General features: G+C 31.0%; 3 protein-coding genes across 4 annotated transcripts; 2 read left to right on the forward strand and 1 right to left on the reverse strand.

The window, feature by feature from the left end:
* The first annotated feature begins 673 nt into the window (after positions 1–673).
* LOC110997807 (solute carrier family 25 member 44) lies at positions 674–8071 on the forward strand. The gene is made up of 7 exons (XM_022266128.2): positions 674–854; positions 1540–1921; positions 2341–2492; positions 3252–3467; positions 5716–5899; positions 6932–7059; positions 7855–8071. The coding sequence occupies exons 2-7, from the start codon at positions 1741–1743 to the stop codon at positions 8047–8049; spliced, it is 1056 nt and encodes a 351-aa protein (XP_022121820.1). The 5' UTR covers positions 674–854; positions 1540–1740; the 3' UTR covers positions 8050–8071.
* Positions 8072–10732: 2661 nt separating this feature from the next.
* LOC110997801 (phosphatidylserine decarboxylase proenzyme, mitochondrial) lies at positions 10733–13329 on the reverse strand. Its single transcript, XM_022266122.2, has one exon. It carries the CDS (start codon positions 13202–13204, stop codon positions 12071–12073), a length of 1134 nt encoding a protein of 377 aa, XP_022121814.1. The 5' UTR covers positions 13205–13329; the 3' UTR covers positions 10733–12070.
* A 424-nt stretch (positions 13330–13753) lies between these two features.
* LOC110997795 (zinc finger protein 62 homolog) lies at positions 13754–16097 on the forward strand. Of its 2 annotated transcripts, XM_022266109.2 has the most exons (3): positions 13760–14281; positions 14705–15048; positions 15503–16094. In XM_022266109.2, exons 1-3 carry the CDS (start codon positions 13927–13929, stop codon positions 15851–15853), a joined length of 1050 nt encoding a protein of 349 aa, XP_022121801.2. In that variant the 5' UTR covers positions 13760–13926; the 3' UTR covers positions 15854–16094. The 2 variants fall into 2 exon arrangements, with proteins under 2 accessions (XP_045489088.1, XP_022121801.2); XM_045633132.1 differs by having other exon boundaries at positions 13754–15048; positions 15503–16097.
* The last annotated feature ends 33 nt before the right edge of the window (positions 16098–16130 follow it).

Here is a 16130-nt window from a genome sequence, read left to right on the forward strand (position 1 = left end):
AAAATTTTAAATTAAAATAATTCATAACTGAAAATCTTAACAAAAAAAGTGTAAGAACGTCCAAAATATTAACATTTTAGACGTTTTGACGACGTTTTTTGAAACTTAAACTTTAACCATTAAAGATGGCGATAGCTGTATTGAATTAATGCAAACAGCTTTTGAGATCACGCAAAAACATGGCGGATACACGCCGTATTTTCTACACTGCCGAAACATTCCTTGGCCGTTAACTACCAAAAAGCGTGAGCGTTAATGTGTGTCTTAGTAGCCACTGTCATGGCGGCGCTTATTGTATCCTGATTCCTGACACACGCCTCTAGGCTCTAAGGCCTAAGCTACCAATTGTCGTCATTTTCATACAAATTTAGTTTTCGACTTTCTACATACACTACTGAGCAGTCTTGACTAGACCCCCTGGAAAAAACAGTCAATGTCAGCATCGGACCGCCATTTTGTATAAAATGCAAGGGTTTTGGGCATAAAAAAATTAAGATCATAAAAGTGATGTTTTATTTATATAACTGTATATAAGGTTATCAATCAGATGTTTAATATTTATGTAGTCATTATTTATTTGTACAACGAGTGTTTTAAACTTGTATCTTTTTATTATTAACAATTTACGTGACGTGTAAATTTTCGCAAATATCACTCAACAGTCAACAGTCATCTTGTCAGTAGGGAAAATGGAGATTTCCAATCAGCTGAGACACCAGTGACAATTTCGAAAATAATCAATGGTTATTTATCTCTATCTTCCAATTAGTGTCTAAATTATTACATAAAAGATTTTCAGTTGCTATAAGACTTGTGATGTTTAGAGTGATAATGTTTTAAACTAAAATAATTACGTGAGTACACAGAACCTATTTTCTAATAATTAATTACAATTGATTTGCCCTTATGTTGGGCAATAGATAACGTAAAAGCTAAGCAGAAACGTTTCCGGACTTGACATCACCCTTTTCGCCAAACTTTGATCTTATATGTGTTTTAAATAACCATGGACATTTTTTAATATCCAGTCATAATGTTTCTTTGAATACAGAAATATAATTAGATTGATTTCTTAATTATACTTAAAATTTAAATTATCAAAGCAAGAGTGTAATTTGGAAACTAAACTATAAAACTATACTAAAATCCTATATTGTCCCATGTTGGATGTATGGCTATCTAAATCTATCACCATTAGACTATTTTTGTATGGTTATTCATAGTTTTTATGTAAAAAAATAATACAAATGTATTATGCCATGTTATTTTAACAACTAACCTTATTTAGTTTCTTTTTCTTAATTTTAACATCAAACAAACATGACAAATAAGTGGTGAAATTATTACAACAAATAAATTGATTCTAACAATCTGATAGCGATCCAGGTTAGAATCTATTTTTGTGTTTATTCATTAACATCATCAAATAATCTTTGCAAAAACCAATTACTATGAAGCACCAGGCAATTGAGTTGTATCCAAACCTGCTAGATGTTTTAACTTTTTTGATCTCATACAAAATATTGAAATTTATTTCAGATTCAACACATCTTTTTAAGAAACATGGAAGAACCTGATTCGATACAAATAAGAGTAAATAAAAAAATATCATAATTGCTATTTAGTTCTAGTCAAATTTTATTTAATTTATTTAATCAATAATTTTATTCCATATTTAATTGTTTATAAAACAATGCTGTAAAGTTACCAAAGTATATAATACAATATTATTAAATATAAATGTTATTGAGTATATGGGACTGCTGGAAGGGGGACCAAGATAGTGACAAAAGAGAGAGAAAAGATAAAATGGCAGCTACTATGGTTGAAACCCCACCCCCTCAGCTAATCACGACAATTGAATGGGGTATGATGGATAAAAGCAAATTCTTTCCACTGTACACATTGAGTAGTTTTACAGGTATGGGTAATTCTTCATATACATACTTGTGGCAAGAGTAATGCAGTAGGCAATTTTTATAAAATTAAATACAATTTTTTAAATAGATTAATAGATAAAGAATGTTCTGTTGTACATATAATTTTTATGGATACATTTTTTTCTAAAAGCCTCAAGACGGAACTCTACTGACTTATTATTAAAATTATTCCACATTGGAAGTAAATTCCAATTGTTTTACTCTAACAATGACTTGTTCTTCTCTATGTATAATGTACATATGTAATTAAAACTATAAGTAGTGGGTAGCATATATTAAAGATTTAAATGATTTTTGTATTTAAATGTATTAGTGTAAAATTACCATTTTATACATTATACACTAATAAACTCAGTAATTAAGTTTATGTTATTGGCTAAATTTTTTTTTTTCATTTCAGTACGTTGTGCCCTCTACCCCTTAACACTTGTGAAAACTCAAATACAAGTACAGCGCAAAAAGGAGGCTTACAAAGGTGTATCAGATGCTATATCAAAGATATACAGGGCTGAGGGTGTTACAGGCCTTTATAGAGGCTTTTGGCTATCCAGTGTAAGTAAATTGTATAGGTCATAAATTGTTTCTAATAGCGATATTTAATAATGTAATAGTAACATTATCAAAATGAATTATTTTGAAATTCAATAATTTTGATATTTTTTTATTTTTCTTTTGCGACTTTTGTGGTTGTTAATAAATTTATTATTTTGCTACGTCGACGATGCGTATGATATAAAAATACTACTGTTTTATAAAAATAACATATACATTTTTTAGTACAGTGTATAGCTCATAAATTGTTTTGAATAATTCATTTTCTTAGTAAGTGGTTGCTAATAAATTTATTAGTACCTGGATGACCGACCTCAGCTTGATATTTTTTTTTATAAATTGTGCTTTTTGGAAATTATATTTTAAAGTACGAATATCATACTAATAAAATGATGAAATATGAATATAATTATCGTTATTCGTAATTAAGTTTTTATTTGACTGACATCTTTAAACGAGCAATTCTATGTTTAAGTTGATAAACACGAATAAAATGGCATTATCTTGATATGATTCCTAACTACATCGATTTATCGCCCCCGAAACCCCCCGTATACTAAGTTTCATATATATATATGTATATACAAGAATTGCTCGTTTAAAGATATAAGATTTTGCTACGTCGACGATTCGTACGATTTAAGAACACTAAGTCGAAATCGCCATTGAAATTATTGGTCAGTGGCTTGGCTTGGCATATATGATAACAATATAAAACAATAAAAATCCAATTAGTGTAACTAACACAACAAAAAACAGTTTCAGATAATCTCAGGTGTATTTTACATTTCTACATATGAAGGTGTAAGACACGAACTAGGCAACTATGAAGTCTCCCCGAGGGCGAAGTCCTTTATAGCGGGAGGCTGTGCATCATTGGTGGGACAGACTGTCATAGTGCCGTTTGATGTTCTCAGTCAGCATCTGATGGTGCTGGGTCTGGTTAAAGGGTCGCCGGGTGGCGTACATAACTCAGTAAGTTAATTGGATAACAGGCATGTATAAACTTTGAACTTGTGTGTTTTGTCTGTTTGTATGTATGCAACTTTTGGAGCGTTCAAGAAATACGTCACGCAATTTTTGAAACCCCCCCCCCCCATGTAACGCGCCGTAACGTTTTTCTGTTATACCCAATAGTAAAACGTTTCGTTACCACTGTGTGAGTGACTCATTACCATTTCTGTAGTAGAAAGTATCGGAAAGTCGACAATAATCTATACTTATAATATAATAATAATAATATATATATAATATTATAAAGAGGAAAGGTTTGATTTTTTGTTTGTTTGTATGAATTGAATAGGCTCCGAAACTACTTGGCAGATTTGAAAAATTCTTTCACTGTTGGAAAGCTACATCATTCCTGAGTGACATAGGCTATATTTCATTTTCAAAAAAAATAGGCATCCTTACTAAAATTACGATAACATTAACATTTGTTTATTATTTGATACAATTCTAACAGATGGCGCTGAGTTAAAGGTAGTTTAGTTTAGGTCCGTGTCGTGGTACCAACGTTTCACATAAGTTCTCCTACGGTTTCCCTTGATTAATTTACTACTATGTAATATAACAAAAACCTTAGCCACAGCAACGCTTGGCCGAGTCTGCTAGTATTAACAATAACGTATCATTCACTTCCCGCTCCGCATCGTAATGTTTTACCCCAAATCGAGAGGGGTTTCGTTCCGTAAACATTATAATGTGAATGGCCATGGGCGGCGGTATCACTTAACATCAAGTGAGCCTCCTGCCCGTTTGACCCCTGTTTCAAAAAAATAAGGAAAGAGATACATACACCTTCTTGCCTATAATATAAAGCTTTTAATTTGAGAATAAGATCCCGATAGGAGGGGAGCTTGGATTATTTAGATTTGTATCAAATACCTATTTATTATTACTTTGGTTACCCTTTGCTCTAAACTTTATATATATAACTATTCAAAAACAATAAATTTTAAAGTGAATCTTTTGTCTTTGTTTTATGCGAGCATAATGAAACAAAACTGCGATATATCATTCCTATTTGCTATGCGTCATTTCATTTATGCTTTCAAAAATGATAGACTTAATTGTTTATGTCAGCATATACTTACTCTGTATTTTAATTCCGTAGAATTCTGACATTTCATAAGTGTTGCTACTTAAAGATTTTTACCCATTTAAGGGTAAATAAAAATGAAATACTACGTAAGTATTTTAAGTTTTACCTACAAGCTTAATCTTAATATTTACTTACTACAGTGACTTAAAACAAAAATAAGAAATATTTCAATATCACGACCAATATATCGAATAAACTTTAATTACTTTATTTTATTTATTTAGTTGGCGTCACTGCCTACTAATTCCAGGTTTACTAAACCTTAAAAAATGTTTTCTTTACTTGTGCTTTTTTACTATTTGTGAAAAAAAGGGATATAACTATCAGTATTTATATTTTATTATTTTTTTATTCTTTATTACTCAATATGTCATATGGAACATGGTGTAGTGGTTGCAGCTCCTTACAAACATTGTGTAAAAAAAAACTTGGCGATTAAAAAGAGTGGCGGAGAGTTTATTGCCAGTTCTTCTCTTCCGTTCTACGCCCTTGATTTGAGAACTGGCAGTAAATGTAAAATTAAATTCATTTAATATTTCTTTTTTTGACGTGTACATTGTTACCTACATGAATAAATAAATTTTGATTTATTTGACTAACCGTTAAATGTTTAAGTTAATACCTTTAATGTGGAGCGCCGTACTTAATAAAATGGATACATTCGCTAACAAATAAAATGTATGGTCTCAGATGTTCAGACTCGTATTGAAATTGAAAATTGTGCCCGGCGAAAAAAAAATTGCCATCTCTGACATGTCAAAAAATGATAGCTGTCAGAATTCTACGGAATTAAATTCAGATTATAACTAAAAAGCGACAGACGGTTCTATCTCAATAGACATTATTTTTTTCTATTAAATATTTAAAAATACCTACCCAACTTAATCCGATTTAAGAAAGGTATTTTTTTTAATAATTCAAAGTCTTCAAAGTCAAAAATTGTATTAAATACTTTGTTTGTTTGTTTGTTCCCTTTTGTAAATCTTTTTGTTATAATGTATCATGTATTCCATCTGTGGCTATGTTCTCGGTGTATTTGTTTGCTATTATATGTATTTTGTGTTAGCTGTAGGAGTACAAAATAAATAAATAAAGTCAATTTTCAATTGAATTTGACAGAAAGTGAACCCGTTAGGCCTCGACTTGGAGCGTCGCTGGTCTAAAAGCGCTTTGGCCCGTGAGGTGGCCATTCGCGTTTATCGGCTTCACGGTCCTTTGGGATACTACCGTGGCTACGCGGCCTCGCTCGCAGCCTATGTTCCCAATTCAGCCCTATGGTGGGCGCTTTATACTGCGTACCAGGGTGAGTGAGATGAAGTTTATTTTACAAGAAATTGCGCTGTGCGAACTAATGGAGATGTTTTTATTTTATTTGCTTGCATTTGGAGAGAAATTGATTAAAGAAATTACTAAGTGCCACATTTTATAAATTAAAAATAATTTACAGGGAAATAACCACTAGTCCATAGAATTACTTTCTTTTGACAGATGACATTAGAGACTTTTACAATTTAATTACTAATTCTGCGACTGATACCTCTTAGGGCCTGTTTCACAATGTATGGATAAAGTGCCAAATAGCTATGCAACACATGAATTATTCGAAAGATAAAAGTTCCAAATAAGATACTTCGCAATTCATGACGTTTAGCGCTATCTGAAAGTCGTGAAACGCAAAAATACTGTTTATCCTTAATATATTATATTAAGGATATACAGTATTATATTAATAATAGCTTATTTGGAACTTATCCGGACATTGTGAAACAGGCCCTTAGAATGTTAACTGTATTCTGTTAAACGGTTTGAATTTAAACTCATTTCATCTCGGTAATTTAGTCAATATTTTTAATTTTATTAGATAACTTCATGATTAATTTATTAAATGAGTTTGATGACGATTTTATGTATTGATAAAAAATATGAGGTGGTAAAGATACTGGCATACATCTTGAACAAATATCCTTGCGCAAAAGAGATTTGTAGGTATTACTTAGATAGTGACGTATCGATCACGTGATTAGTAAATCAGGTGACGTTTGTGTTCTGCGTTAAGATGCGAACTTTCCCCCACTCCCTTGTTTATGCTCAAGAAGTTTGCCGGTATCTGTACACATATTAAATTACTTGAAACGACAGAAATAGAATTAAAAAAAACAACAATATACACTTTTTTTATATATACATATATAGGTTAAATGTCATTATTTTAAGTAATTAAGTTTGTTTATGGAAGAGCTGGAAACCCTAACACAGGTATTTTTTATTTAAAAGGGTTTCCAAAGACTTTTTATTATTATTAATGTCTATATATAAATTAAATATTAATTTACAGATGAACTGCTCAAAGTAAGTCCGTCCTGGGTGTCGTACTTGTTAATACAATGCGTTGCGGGTACTCTCGGAGGCTTTACCACAACAATACTGACGAATCCCTTAGACATCGTACGCGCTAGGCTACAGGTATTGTAGTAAATGCATTAAAAAGGTTTAAATAAAAATTAAATTACAGTTAATCTGCTTACGTAATTCTTAAACGGCCAATATATATAAATAAGCCCGTCATTTCAAATAGAATCAACTAAAATATAATTACTATATTAATATATATATTTCTTGTGTGCGTGTGTATGTGACTGAACTCCTCCTAAACGACTGGACCAATTTTGATGAAATTTTTTGTGTGTGTTCGTGGAGATTCGAGAATGGTTTAGATTCACAATTTTGTCCGCTGGACAATGTTTCTTTTAATTAATTAGTAGTTGTTGATTTTGGAATGTTTTACATTGGATCCGACAGACGGCGCTACCATCGCACTGTCAAATTTTAAATAATATTCGAATTTTAATTTTAGTCTGTCCCGACAGTTAGCGCTGCGATCAAATTAAAAAAAAGTTTTGTTATCATTGTGTTATTGTAGACCATGTGCTGGATCGTTAGATATTGTCATAACATTTGAATAATAATTTTCATCAAAATGGTCCAGAATGTTTTAGCTTATTAAAAAAAGTTTGAAATTTTCAAATTAAAGACGTATAGACAGGACAACGTCTGTCGGATCCGCTAGTTACTATATAATTTTTTTCAATCAAAATTAATTAATAACTAAATATATAAAATACTTTTACCTGTTACCAAACTTATCATTCCTGTTTGGTATTTATTTAAAATTTACAAAAGAATTACGTTAGCAGACCCCAAAAACCAATATTTTATTTAAAATTAAACGAAGGAATTAATAACAAGGAACATCTTTAGGTTGAAGGCGTTAGCTCGATGCGAGAAGTAGTGAAAGAACTGTGGAAAGAAGAAGGACTAATTGGTCTATACATGAAGGGACTATCGGCAAGACTAGTCCAGTCCGCCTGTTTCTCCTTCTCCATAATACTAGGTTATGAGACCATAAAACGAGTTAGCGTCAGCGATGAGTATAGAACAAGAGTGCGCTGGTGAAATAAATGTGATCTATACTAGATTTTGTTGTTTGAATTACTGTAAAACCCATATTATGAACTTTATTGTAGCTTGCACAAAGCGTGCAAGTTAAAATTATTATTGTCGATGTTAAATAATGTGAAATGATGTTAAAAAAACTTGGCGATTGAAAAGAGTGGCGGAAAGTTTCTTGCCCGTTCTTCTTACCCGCTCTACGCCCTTGACTTGCGAACTAGTTGTAAATTTACAATTAATTTAATTTGTTTTTTTTGACCTTCATAAGTGTACATGTTTACCTATATGAATAAAGATATTTTTACCGCGCTACTCGTTACACGTCACCGTTTCCATAGCAACACACTTTTACTTAATATTTTGTATATTTGCCTTATCATAAATAGTAGCTGATACATATTTTCAGGATTTACGTTGTTACGTCGTATGATAAGTATAGAAAAAGTTGGTGAAGAAATAATCTCAACTTTGACTTCTTTGATATAATGGATGATATATTAATTATAAACAGTCTATTAACTTATATAATATATATAAATTATAAACAGTCTAGTAAAAGAAGTGGCGGAGAGTTTATTGTTATCAGTTCTTCTCTTCCGTTCGAAGCCCTTGATTTTATAACTGGCAGTAAATGTAAAATTAGAAGCAAGTAAATACATATATTAAATTTCTTTTTTTGACGTTCACACGTACATTATGTTACCAACATGAATAAATGATTTTGAATTTGAAAAAAAATGAAATTAATAAGTTTCCATATCTACTTAGAAATTATCGATTATGATGGTGAAATAAAAGCTAGCATTTGTGGTTTTCAATAATTTACTTACGTAAATTATTAAAAACTTCACAAAAAATGACCTAATAGATAACCTATTTTTCTTAATCTTAAAATTAGGAATTATCTATGTTTATTCTTGAATCATACGATGTTTGATAATTTTATCATATTAAAAAATTATACGGAAATTTAATAAAACTAAAGACAAAACCGCATATCAAATCGTAGCGGCACTGCTGCACATGTTGTTAAAATTACTTATAATAATTTAACGGATGTTTTTAAAATAGACATAAACGATGTCAATTGTCAACTATTGCCTTAATTCGGCTATTTCACAGATAATAGTCATATACATAATTCATAACGAATTCGTTACTATGTAATAGATATTTACGAATGTAATGTAAGTTGATTTAGTTAATTTATACCACGCTTCATCGTTGTGTAGAAAGACATTAAGTAATTTGAATGCCATAATTAATATTTATAATTATGGTATTTTTTTTCGAATTTCGATTTGCGTTCCCTTAACAGTCTCATTCGTAAAACCGCTACGCATAAAACTGAATATTATCATTCCTCCTTTGCTGCGCAAAGTATTCTGCTTTGTAACTCCTTACCTCTTGATATCAGAGCGTAGTCTCATTCTAAGATCTTTGTGAGCATTTATCATCTGCCCTGTAATTAGCTACCTATACTTATATCTTATACATTTTTGTTTATACAATTATTTTCATTTATTTATGTATAGTTTGTGTTACATGTAATATTATGTTCTTATTATTACGTATGCACTTCTTGTACGTTACGTCACGTTTATTTTTTTTATATTTTTCCATACTAGGGTTGTCCGTTGCCTAATATCTTGTTTCCTGCTTTTTTATATTTTTGTGTATGGTACCGAAGTGTAAATAAATATTTTTATGATATGATTAGGTGCTACTAAGGCATATCCAAAGGCAAATCCATAAAACACATAAACATATATGTATCTCGAATTGAATTATAAAGGTGCTAAAACACACTTAAACTTCCAACATAATTTAGATAATTAAGAAGTATTTCAGATTTGTCTGAAGTCTGAACTCGTGTTACCAGACCATACGATATATCATCAAGACATACGTCTTGATGGTATATCAGATAATCTGTCACTACTCACTTCATTAGTCTAATAGACCTGGGGTGATTGAGTAGATAAAATCCAACCAATCGAAAAACCACGTTTTAGTAATGAATTTTAGATTTTTTTCTGAGGAAAGCTATTCAATTGGTAGAAGTTAAAATCCTGAACTTAATGTTTTATTATATTTTTGTAAAGCTTAGTTGCTAATCCGAGAAAAAAAATTGACGAGTTATACGTTCAGTAATTATTAGTAAACATTCCGGAGATTACAAAAAGTTGGTTTCCTCACCGTTCGAGCAAATGTTAAATGCCCAAAGAAACATAATACAAAAAATATAATAACAAAAAATAAGCAAATGGAACACGAGAAATATATATTCGTTGAAAATATTATATCGGATAGTAAACGAGACGCAAGCGAGGATGCAAAAAAACGGAGTTGCCCTTGATCTTAAAAGCGTTCTTGTAGCAGATTTATTCTAAAATGTCTATGTATATTTAACTGTTAAACGCCATGCGTAAAGCCTGAACGGCCTTGAACCGCAAAATAATCATTCGTGATTTAGAATTTTGTAATGCATGTATAAAAATGGTCTATCAAATTGGCTATCTCAATTTATCTAATCATAACATGTTGATAAAATTGCGGAGAATAATTATATAGGCATTCAATTATAAAAAAAAATGAATACAACAATAATGCCATAATTAGTATCCATTTAATTGAAATCCTTTGTTTAATTAAAGACAACAAAAAAACATTAAAAGACAATGAATAAAAACGACACATTTATTAACCCTGAATTCAATGTCATACTATTTTTCCCCAAAGCAAATATATTATAGCATATTTAACAGTTCACTGAAAGCGTCACACCACTAATACAATAATAGCCGTAAGAAAATTGCATGAATATACAAATGATTAAATTACAAATACGTAACTATTATATGCGTAATCCAGAATACGACCAACGCCCATAATGTAACTTCCTATAACGAGAGCGATAGTCGGTTTTGTATATTTGAGAGTTCGATGTTGTAATCAATATCCCCAGTAGCGCTAATGCCACAACCTTGGAATCCCGCGGAACTAAATTCCATTCTTGGGATTGGTGTCGGTGTCGGTATCGTTAATGGCAGTTCCTGAGTAAGGGCACTGGACCAATACCTAGACAAAATCATCTTATTGCTGTGATTTCTGTAACAAGTACTTTTACCACTTTGTATTAACAATTAATAATTATCGAAAATGTATCGATTATTTGTACCCAAAATAAAACAAAATAATTACAATTGTAAATTTGAACCTTAAATTGTTAATCCTTGTTCAAGATTTTACCTCTCAAATCCTGTCTGGTTACAAATTGACAATCTATCTATTGTTTAATTGTTTTAATGCAATAGCAGGGTATTTAATTAAAATTTAAATAAAACTTGCCAAAAGCATTATACATGTAAAAATACATTTTAGTTTCATAAAGTGCGGCAATATATGTATGCAAAATACAAAAATACAATTAGTTTTCTATTAATATTTAATTCATTTTTTGGAGTTTTTGTACATTTGAGTTCTAAATCACACTTTAAGACTAGGTTTATCTAAATATAAAAGCTACTGGATGCAAGCTTCATACATAATGAGTATCTAGCCTGAGAGAATTAATCTGCTACAAGTCAAAATATTTGTTTATTGGTTTTATACATAAAATATCCTAGTAATTTTTTATATTATCTCTGAATTATGTTTGTGATATATATAAACACTAATCAACTATTATTTTTCCTTGTACCTCCAATTTCATACCCTAAGTATAGTAAAAATGATAAAAACCTACATAAATATGTAAAAAGTGCTTTACAGATTATTATGTTGATTCTTTGTCATTATAATACTTAATTTACATCCCTTCATCTAACTGAGAGCACTACAATAACTGTGTTGGGTTCTTTGTAGTAAATAATCTGTCTTACTATCTATCTAGTATCTAAGCAACCAGAGACCACTTTATATGCTAAATTACACTGACTACACATAATACTTAAAGCATTAGCGTCATTATATATAACATCAATATCATCTGAGCCGCATAGAGAATGTCTTCATAAACCAGTCATCTAGAGTGTTCTTTACTCATTTCTGTTAATGCTTGGCCAACAAGAACTTTATCGCCACCTTTTAAGTCAAATTTGAAGTCTGCTGGTGCCTCAAAAAGTAATATTATCGTACTACCCATATTGAATTGTCCAAATAATTCTCCTTTTTTAAAAGAAATCTTTTCCATAACTGTTTCATCTACTCTGTTTCTCCTTCCTTTTGTATTTGTTCTTAAATCTGGATCCTTGTAAATTTCTATAGAACCTACATTGGTAGCACCAACAGCTGTCATACTAAAGAACCCATGTTTCCATTCTCCAATATAAACCGCTCGCTCATTCATTGTAAATAGCCCTGGTATCAAGCTAGCCATCCAAGGGTTTACAGACAAAAGTTTTCCTGAAAAATGTCTTCTGAAAGAAGAATTCCAGTCACAGGGAGAATGAAATCTATGGTAGTCACCAGGTGCTAAATATATAATACACTGATGCAGTATATTCTTCTTATCTTGAAGTAATGAGTCATAGTAGCTCCTACCATTTCCAGACCATTTATTTTCCCCCAAAAATTCTTCCAAACTATAAGTAACACCTTTTACTTGTTCTATTCTATCAGTTTTAGCTGGTCCACAATTTAAAACAACACCGTCACATGGTGAAACGCATGGAGCTGGTGATATATATCGCGCGCCATCACGTAAGGCTCGGGTGAAAAATGCTGATAAACTTTTATAATATGTTAAATCAGATATCGCAGCTTCACTCAGATTTACGCTAAACATTCGTGCATACGTACCATACACAAAGCTACGAAGCGGTACTGGGAGTTCGTACGCCGCAATCTTACCCCACAATCTACTCGTAATTCTAAATGGAAACATTTCGTAGAACTTGATTTCCACTTTCGATATCTCGTAGTTGATTGTAGCTCGAATGTAACACCATCCTACGTACATAACACTGCCAAGAGGAACCCATCTTGTGAATATAGCACGAACGTTTGTCCATTTAGATTTCTGAAGTTGCGCCGTTGTATTAACACTCTTTGTCTGGTAAAGATTTGCTTGACGAAATGGCCTGTGGGGCTTCAATCGCTTGAACATCGGGTTTATGACTGGAAGGCAGCTTCGAATGCGCGTCGGCGGAAACATTTCGCACTCGGCCACCTTCAGTAAATTTTTTTTTTTATTAATATAATTTAAAATAGTTTTGCGTAAGTATTAACGACCGATTCCATCACGACCAAATACCAATCGTTAATAGTTTGAAGTCGAATTAAAATAATAAAATACATAAAAAGTGACATTGACAACAAATCGATTTAAGCAATCGATATTATAAACTTAAGATGATTTTAAAATGTTATTTTTATGACATTCTACTAATGAATGTAAAAAGCTAATTCCAGTCTATAAGGCATTAGGAATAATATGAACATTTATATTTGTATATTATTTTGTAATAATAAATAGAGAGAGAAAAGTCATATTACTTTTTCATCTCTACTTGATTTATGATAATATTATAGTTCATGCTATGAAGCACAAAGTAAAGGATTAGCGAAGTTAATTTAAATTTTTCAAGAACATCACTCGATTTTATTATTTAATTAACTATTTAAACCTCATTACCGATTTTTTATTTTCGACTAGTACTCGAGAGTAGTACGACTGTGATGTCAATCAAGTGACAAGTCTGAAGTCACATTGACGTTTTGGTTTCGAATGTTGTGTTTATCAAAATCTAAAAATACATTCCTGATTCCAGAAGTTAGTTTATTGCTTACATTTTATTTATTTAATAATCAAAACTTAAAATTTCAGCTGGTTAAGTGTCTTTCTTATAAATCAATCACTTATGTCTTTAGGCAATAATGGATACTACGAAAGTACAAAAATGCCAGGAACTGTTAGCAGAATTCACCAGAAATTGCTCAGTACGACTGGTTCGCGATGATTTATATGCTTTAAGGGACTTATTGTTAAAAAACTTGCAGAATCTGAAATGTGACATTTGTTATAAGGTTTACTTTAGTGAAAAAAAGTTAAAAAAGCATAAAGAAAAAAAACATTTGCTTGTTCATGATGAGACAGCTCTGAAGCGAGTCTCATTTTCAGACAAAGTTATAGTTCATGAAATTAATGAATATCACCGGTGTAGAAAGTGTTCCAAGATATTTGAACTATATTCAACTTTAAAAGTTCATATGAGGCGTGAACACAAAAAGCGTAAGTGCTACATTTGTTATTATTGTGCTAAGAAATTTGTTGATCGCATGTTCTTTAAAGTACATATTAAACTACACTGTGATGTTTGTGGTTGTTTTGTGCCAAATAAACACAAATTGATGGAACATAAACACAATGTTTGTAAAATGGTTAAAGAATACAAATGTAAAAGATGTGAGGATATATATTATTCATTTCTGGCTCTCCAAGATCATATGTCCAGTCATGGCACTGCATTTGTTTGTGATATTTGTAAAGAAAAATTTGAAAGTAAATGCGGACTTGCATACCATATAAAATTCTTTCATTCAAAATATTTGATGGACTTATATACATTTAATTTGGGGAAATATCAATGTAACTTTTGCCATGAGACTGCAGTTGAACGAGATATAATAGAAAAACATGTTTTACATCTTACAGAATTAAATAAATCTCTATCCCAGAAAAAGTTCATCTGCAATCACTGCCTAGCCATATTTTTATCAGAAACTGAATTATTAAAACATAAATTGACTCATTACTGTGATTCACCTGAAGAAGAGCCCAATTGTGAATCAAGCATCAAATTTAAGTTTAAAGTAGGTGACCCGTTGCCAGAACACTTTAAGCCTATAATAGTTTTAAATAGAATCCAAATTCCTGAAAAAAAGGCAGATGAACCACTGGATTATATAGAAATACCAAATGGCTTGGATGTGGATCTTAAAAAGGCTGTTATTGATCCAAAATCCAAGAAAACACTTTTATCAAAATATCAATGCACAGTAAGTAATAGATTTCATAATTTGAAAATAGAATTTTGCTTATCATCTGGTTTTACTATTGTTTGTCCCTTATGGCTTATATTATGTATTTCAAATAGCCTTAAATTTTGTTTGTTTTTTATTTTAATATAAGTAAGTAATTGAAATTCGGCATTTAATATTTAAAACTTTTTTAGTTTCATTCTCATTATATTTCATTTATAAACACATTCAATTTAGTTGATGAATAATTTTTCTAGTCCGTGCTTATTTAGTGCAATCGCAATGCTCGAATGTGCTATATTATCAAAAGCCTTTTTGAAGTCAATAAAAGTGACTTAAAAATCTCGATGTTTCTCCTGTTACTTATGGTATGAATATAATCATGTTAGTATTATTTGTAATGTATATATAATTTAGCGTTCAACCAACTATTTTGTTGTTTATATACACTTACTCATACGTTTTTTTCTAGATCTGCACGAGGTACCTCTCAAATAGCTATGGTCTAAAACGCCACATGGCAACAGTACATAAAGACCCAGAAGAGAACTATACAGATGATCTAAAATGTTATAGCTGCGAAGAGGTGTTTGCGTGGCCGTCGCTACTACAGACACACAATTGCATTCGGAATAATATACCAGATCCACCGTTTGGTGATGCGAGGCCAGAAATTGAACTAGAAGAGAGTGACGATTATTATGAAATCCCACCACCCATTGTGGAATTAACAGTTTACGATGAATGCGTTATTCTGCCTATGAAAATGTCTCATGGTAGCTCATACAAAATTGTCACGAAGGAAGTGCCTATAGAATTCTAATAATCTCATAAACTACCAATGAACATTCTGTCTTTTTGATTCTTAGAATACACCTGAGATTTTGTCACAACTTTCTAAAGCCCAACAAGGATAGTTCCTAGAAAGTGGATATATTTCTACGTCCTAACAAACATACCATACATAACATACAAATCGGAAATTCCCGATTGGTATAAACGAAAATATGTAAATAATATTTAATAATTTAAGTACATTGTAATATAGTATAAATTCAGTTGGAAACTTGTTGCTTTTTATTCCCTTTTTAAAAAAAACT

The sequence above is a fragment of the Pieris rapae genome, chromosome 22, assembly GCF_905147795.1.
Source record: "Pieris rapae chromosome 22, ilPieRapa1.1, whole genome shotgun sequence".
Lineage (NCBI taxonomy): Eukaryota > Metazoa > Arthropoda > Insecta > Lepidoptera > Pieridae > Pieris > Pieris rapae.

Bases quoted from the DNA above. Each gene is read 5' to 3' on its own strand.
- LOC110997807 (XM_022266128.2), top strand. From the start codon at position 1,741: ATGTTATTGAGTATATGGGACTGCTGGAAGGGGGACCAAGATAGTGAC. The intron at 1,922-2,340 runs GTATGGGTAATT...TTTTCATTTCAG, and splicing joins CACATTGAGTAGTTTTACAG to TACGTTGTGCCCTCTACCCC. The intron at 5,900-6,931 runs GTGAGTGAGATG...ATTAATTTACAG, and splicing joins GCTTTATACTGCGTACCAGG to ATGAACTGCTCAAAGTAAGT.
- LOC110997801 (XM_022266122.2), bottom strand. From the start codon at position 13,204: ATGTTTCCGCCGACGCGCATTCGAAGCTGCCTTCCAGTCATAAACCCG.
- LOC110997795 (XM_045633132.1), top strand. From the start codon at position 13,927: ATGGATACTACGAAAGTACAAAAATGCCAGGAACTGTTAGCAGAATTC. The intron at 15,049-15,502 runs GTAAGTAATAGA...GTTTTTTTCTAG, and splicing joins TATCAAAATATCAATGCACA to ATCTGCACGAGGTACCTCTC.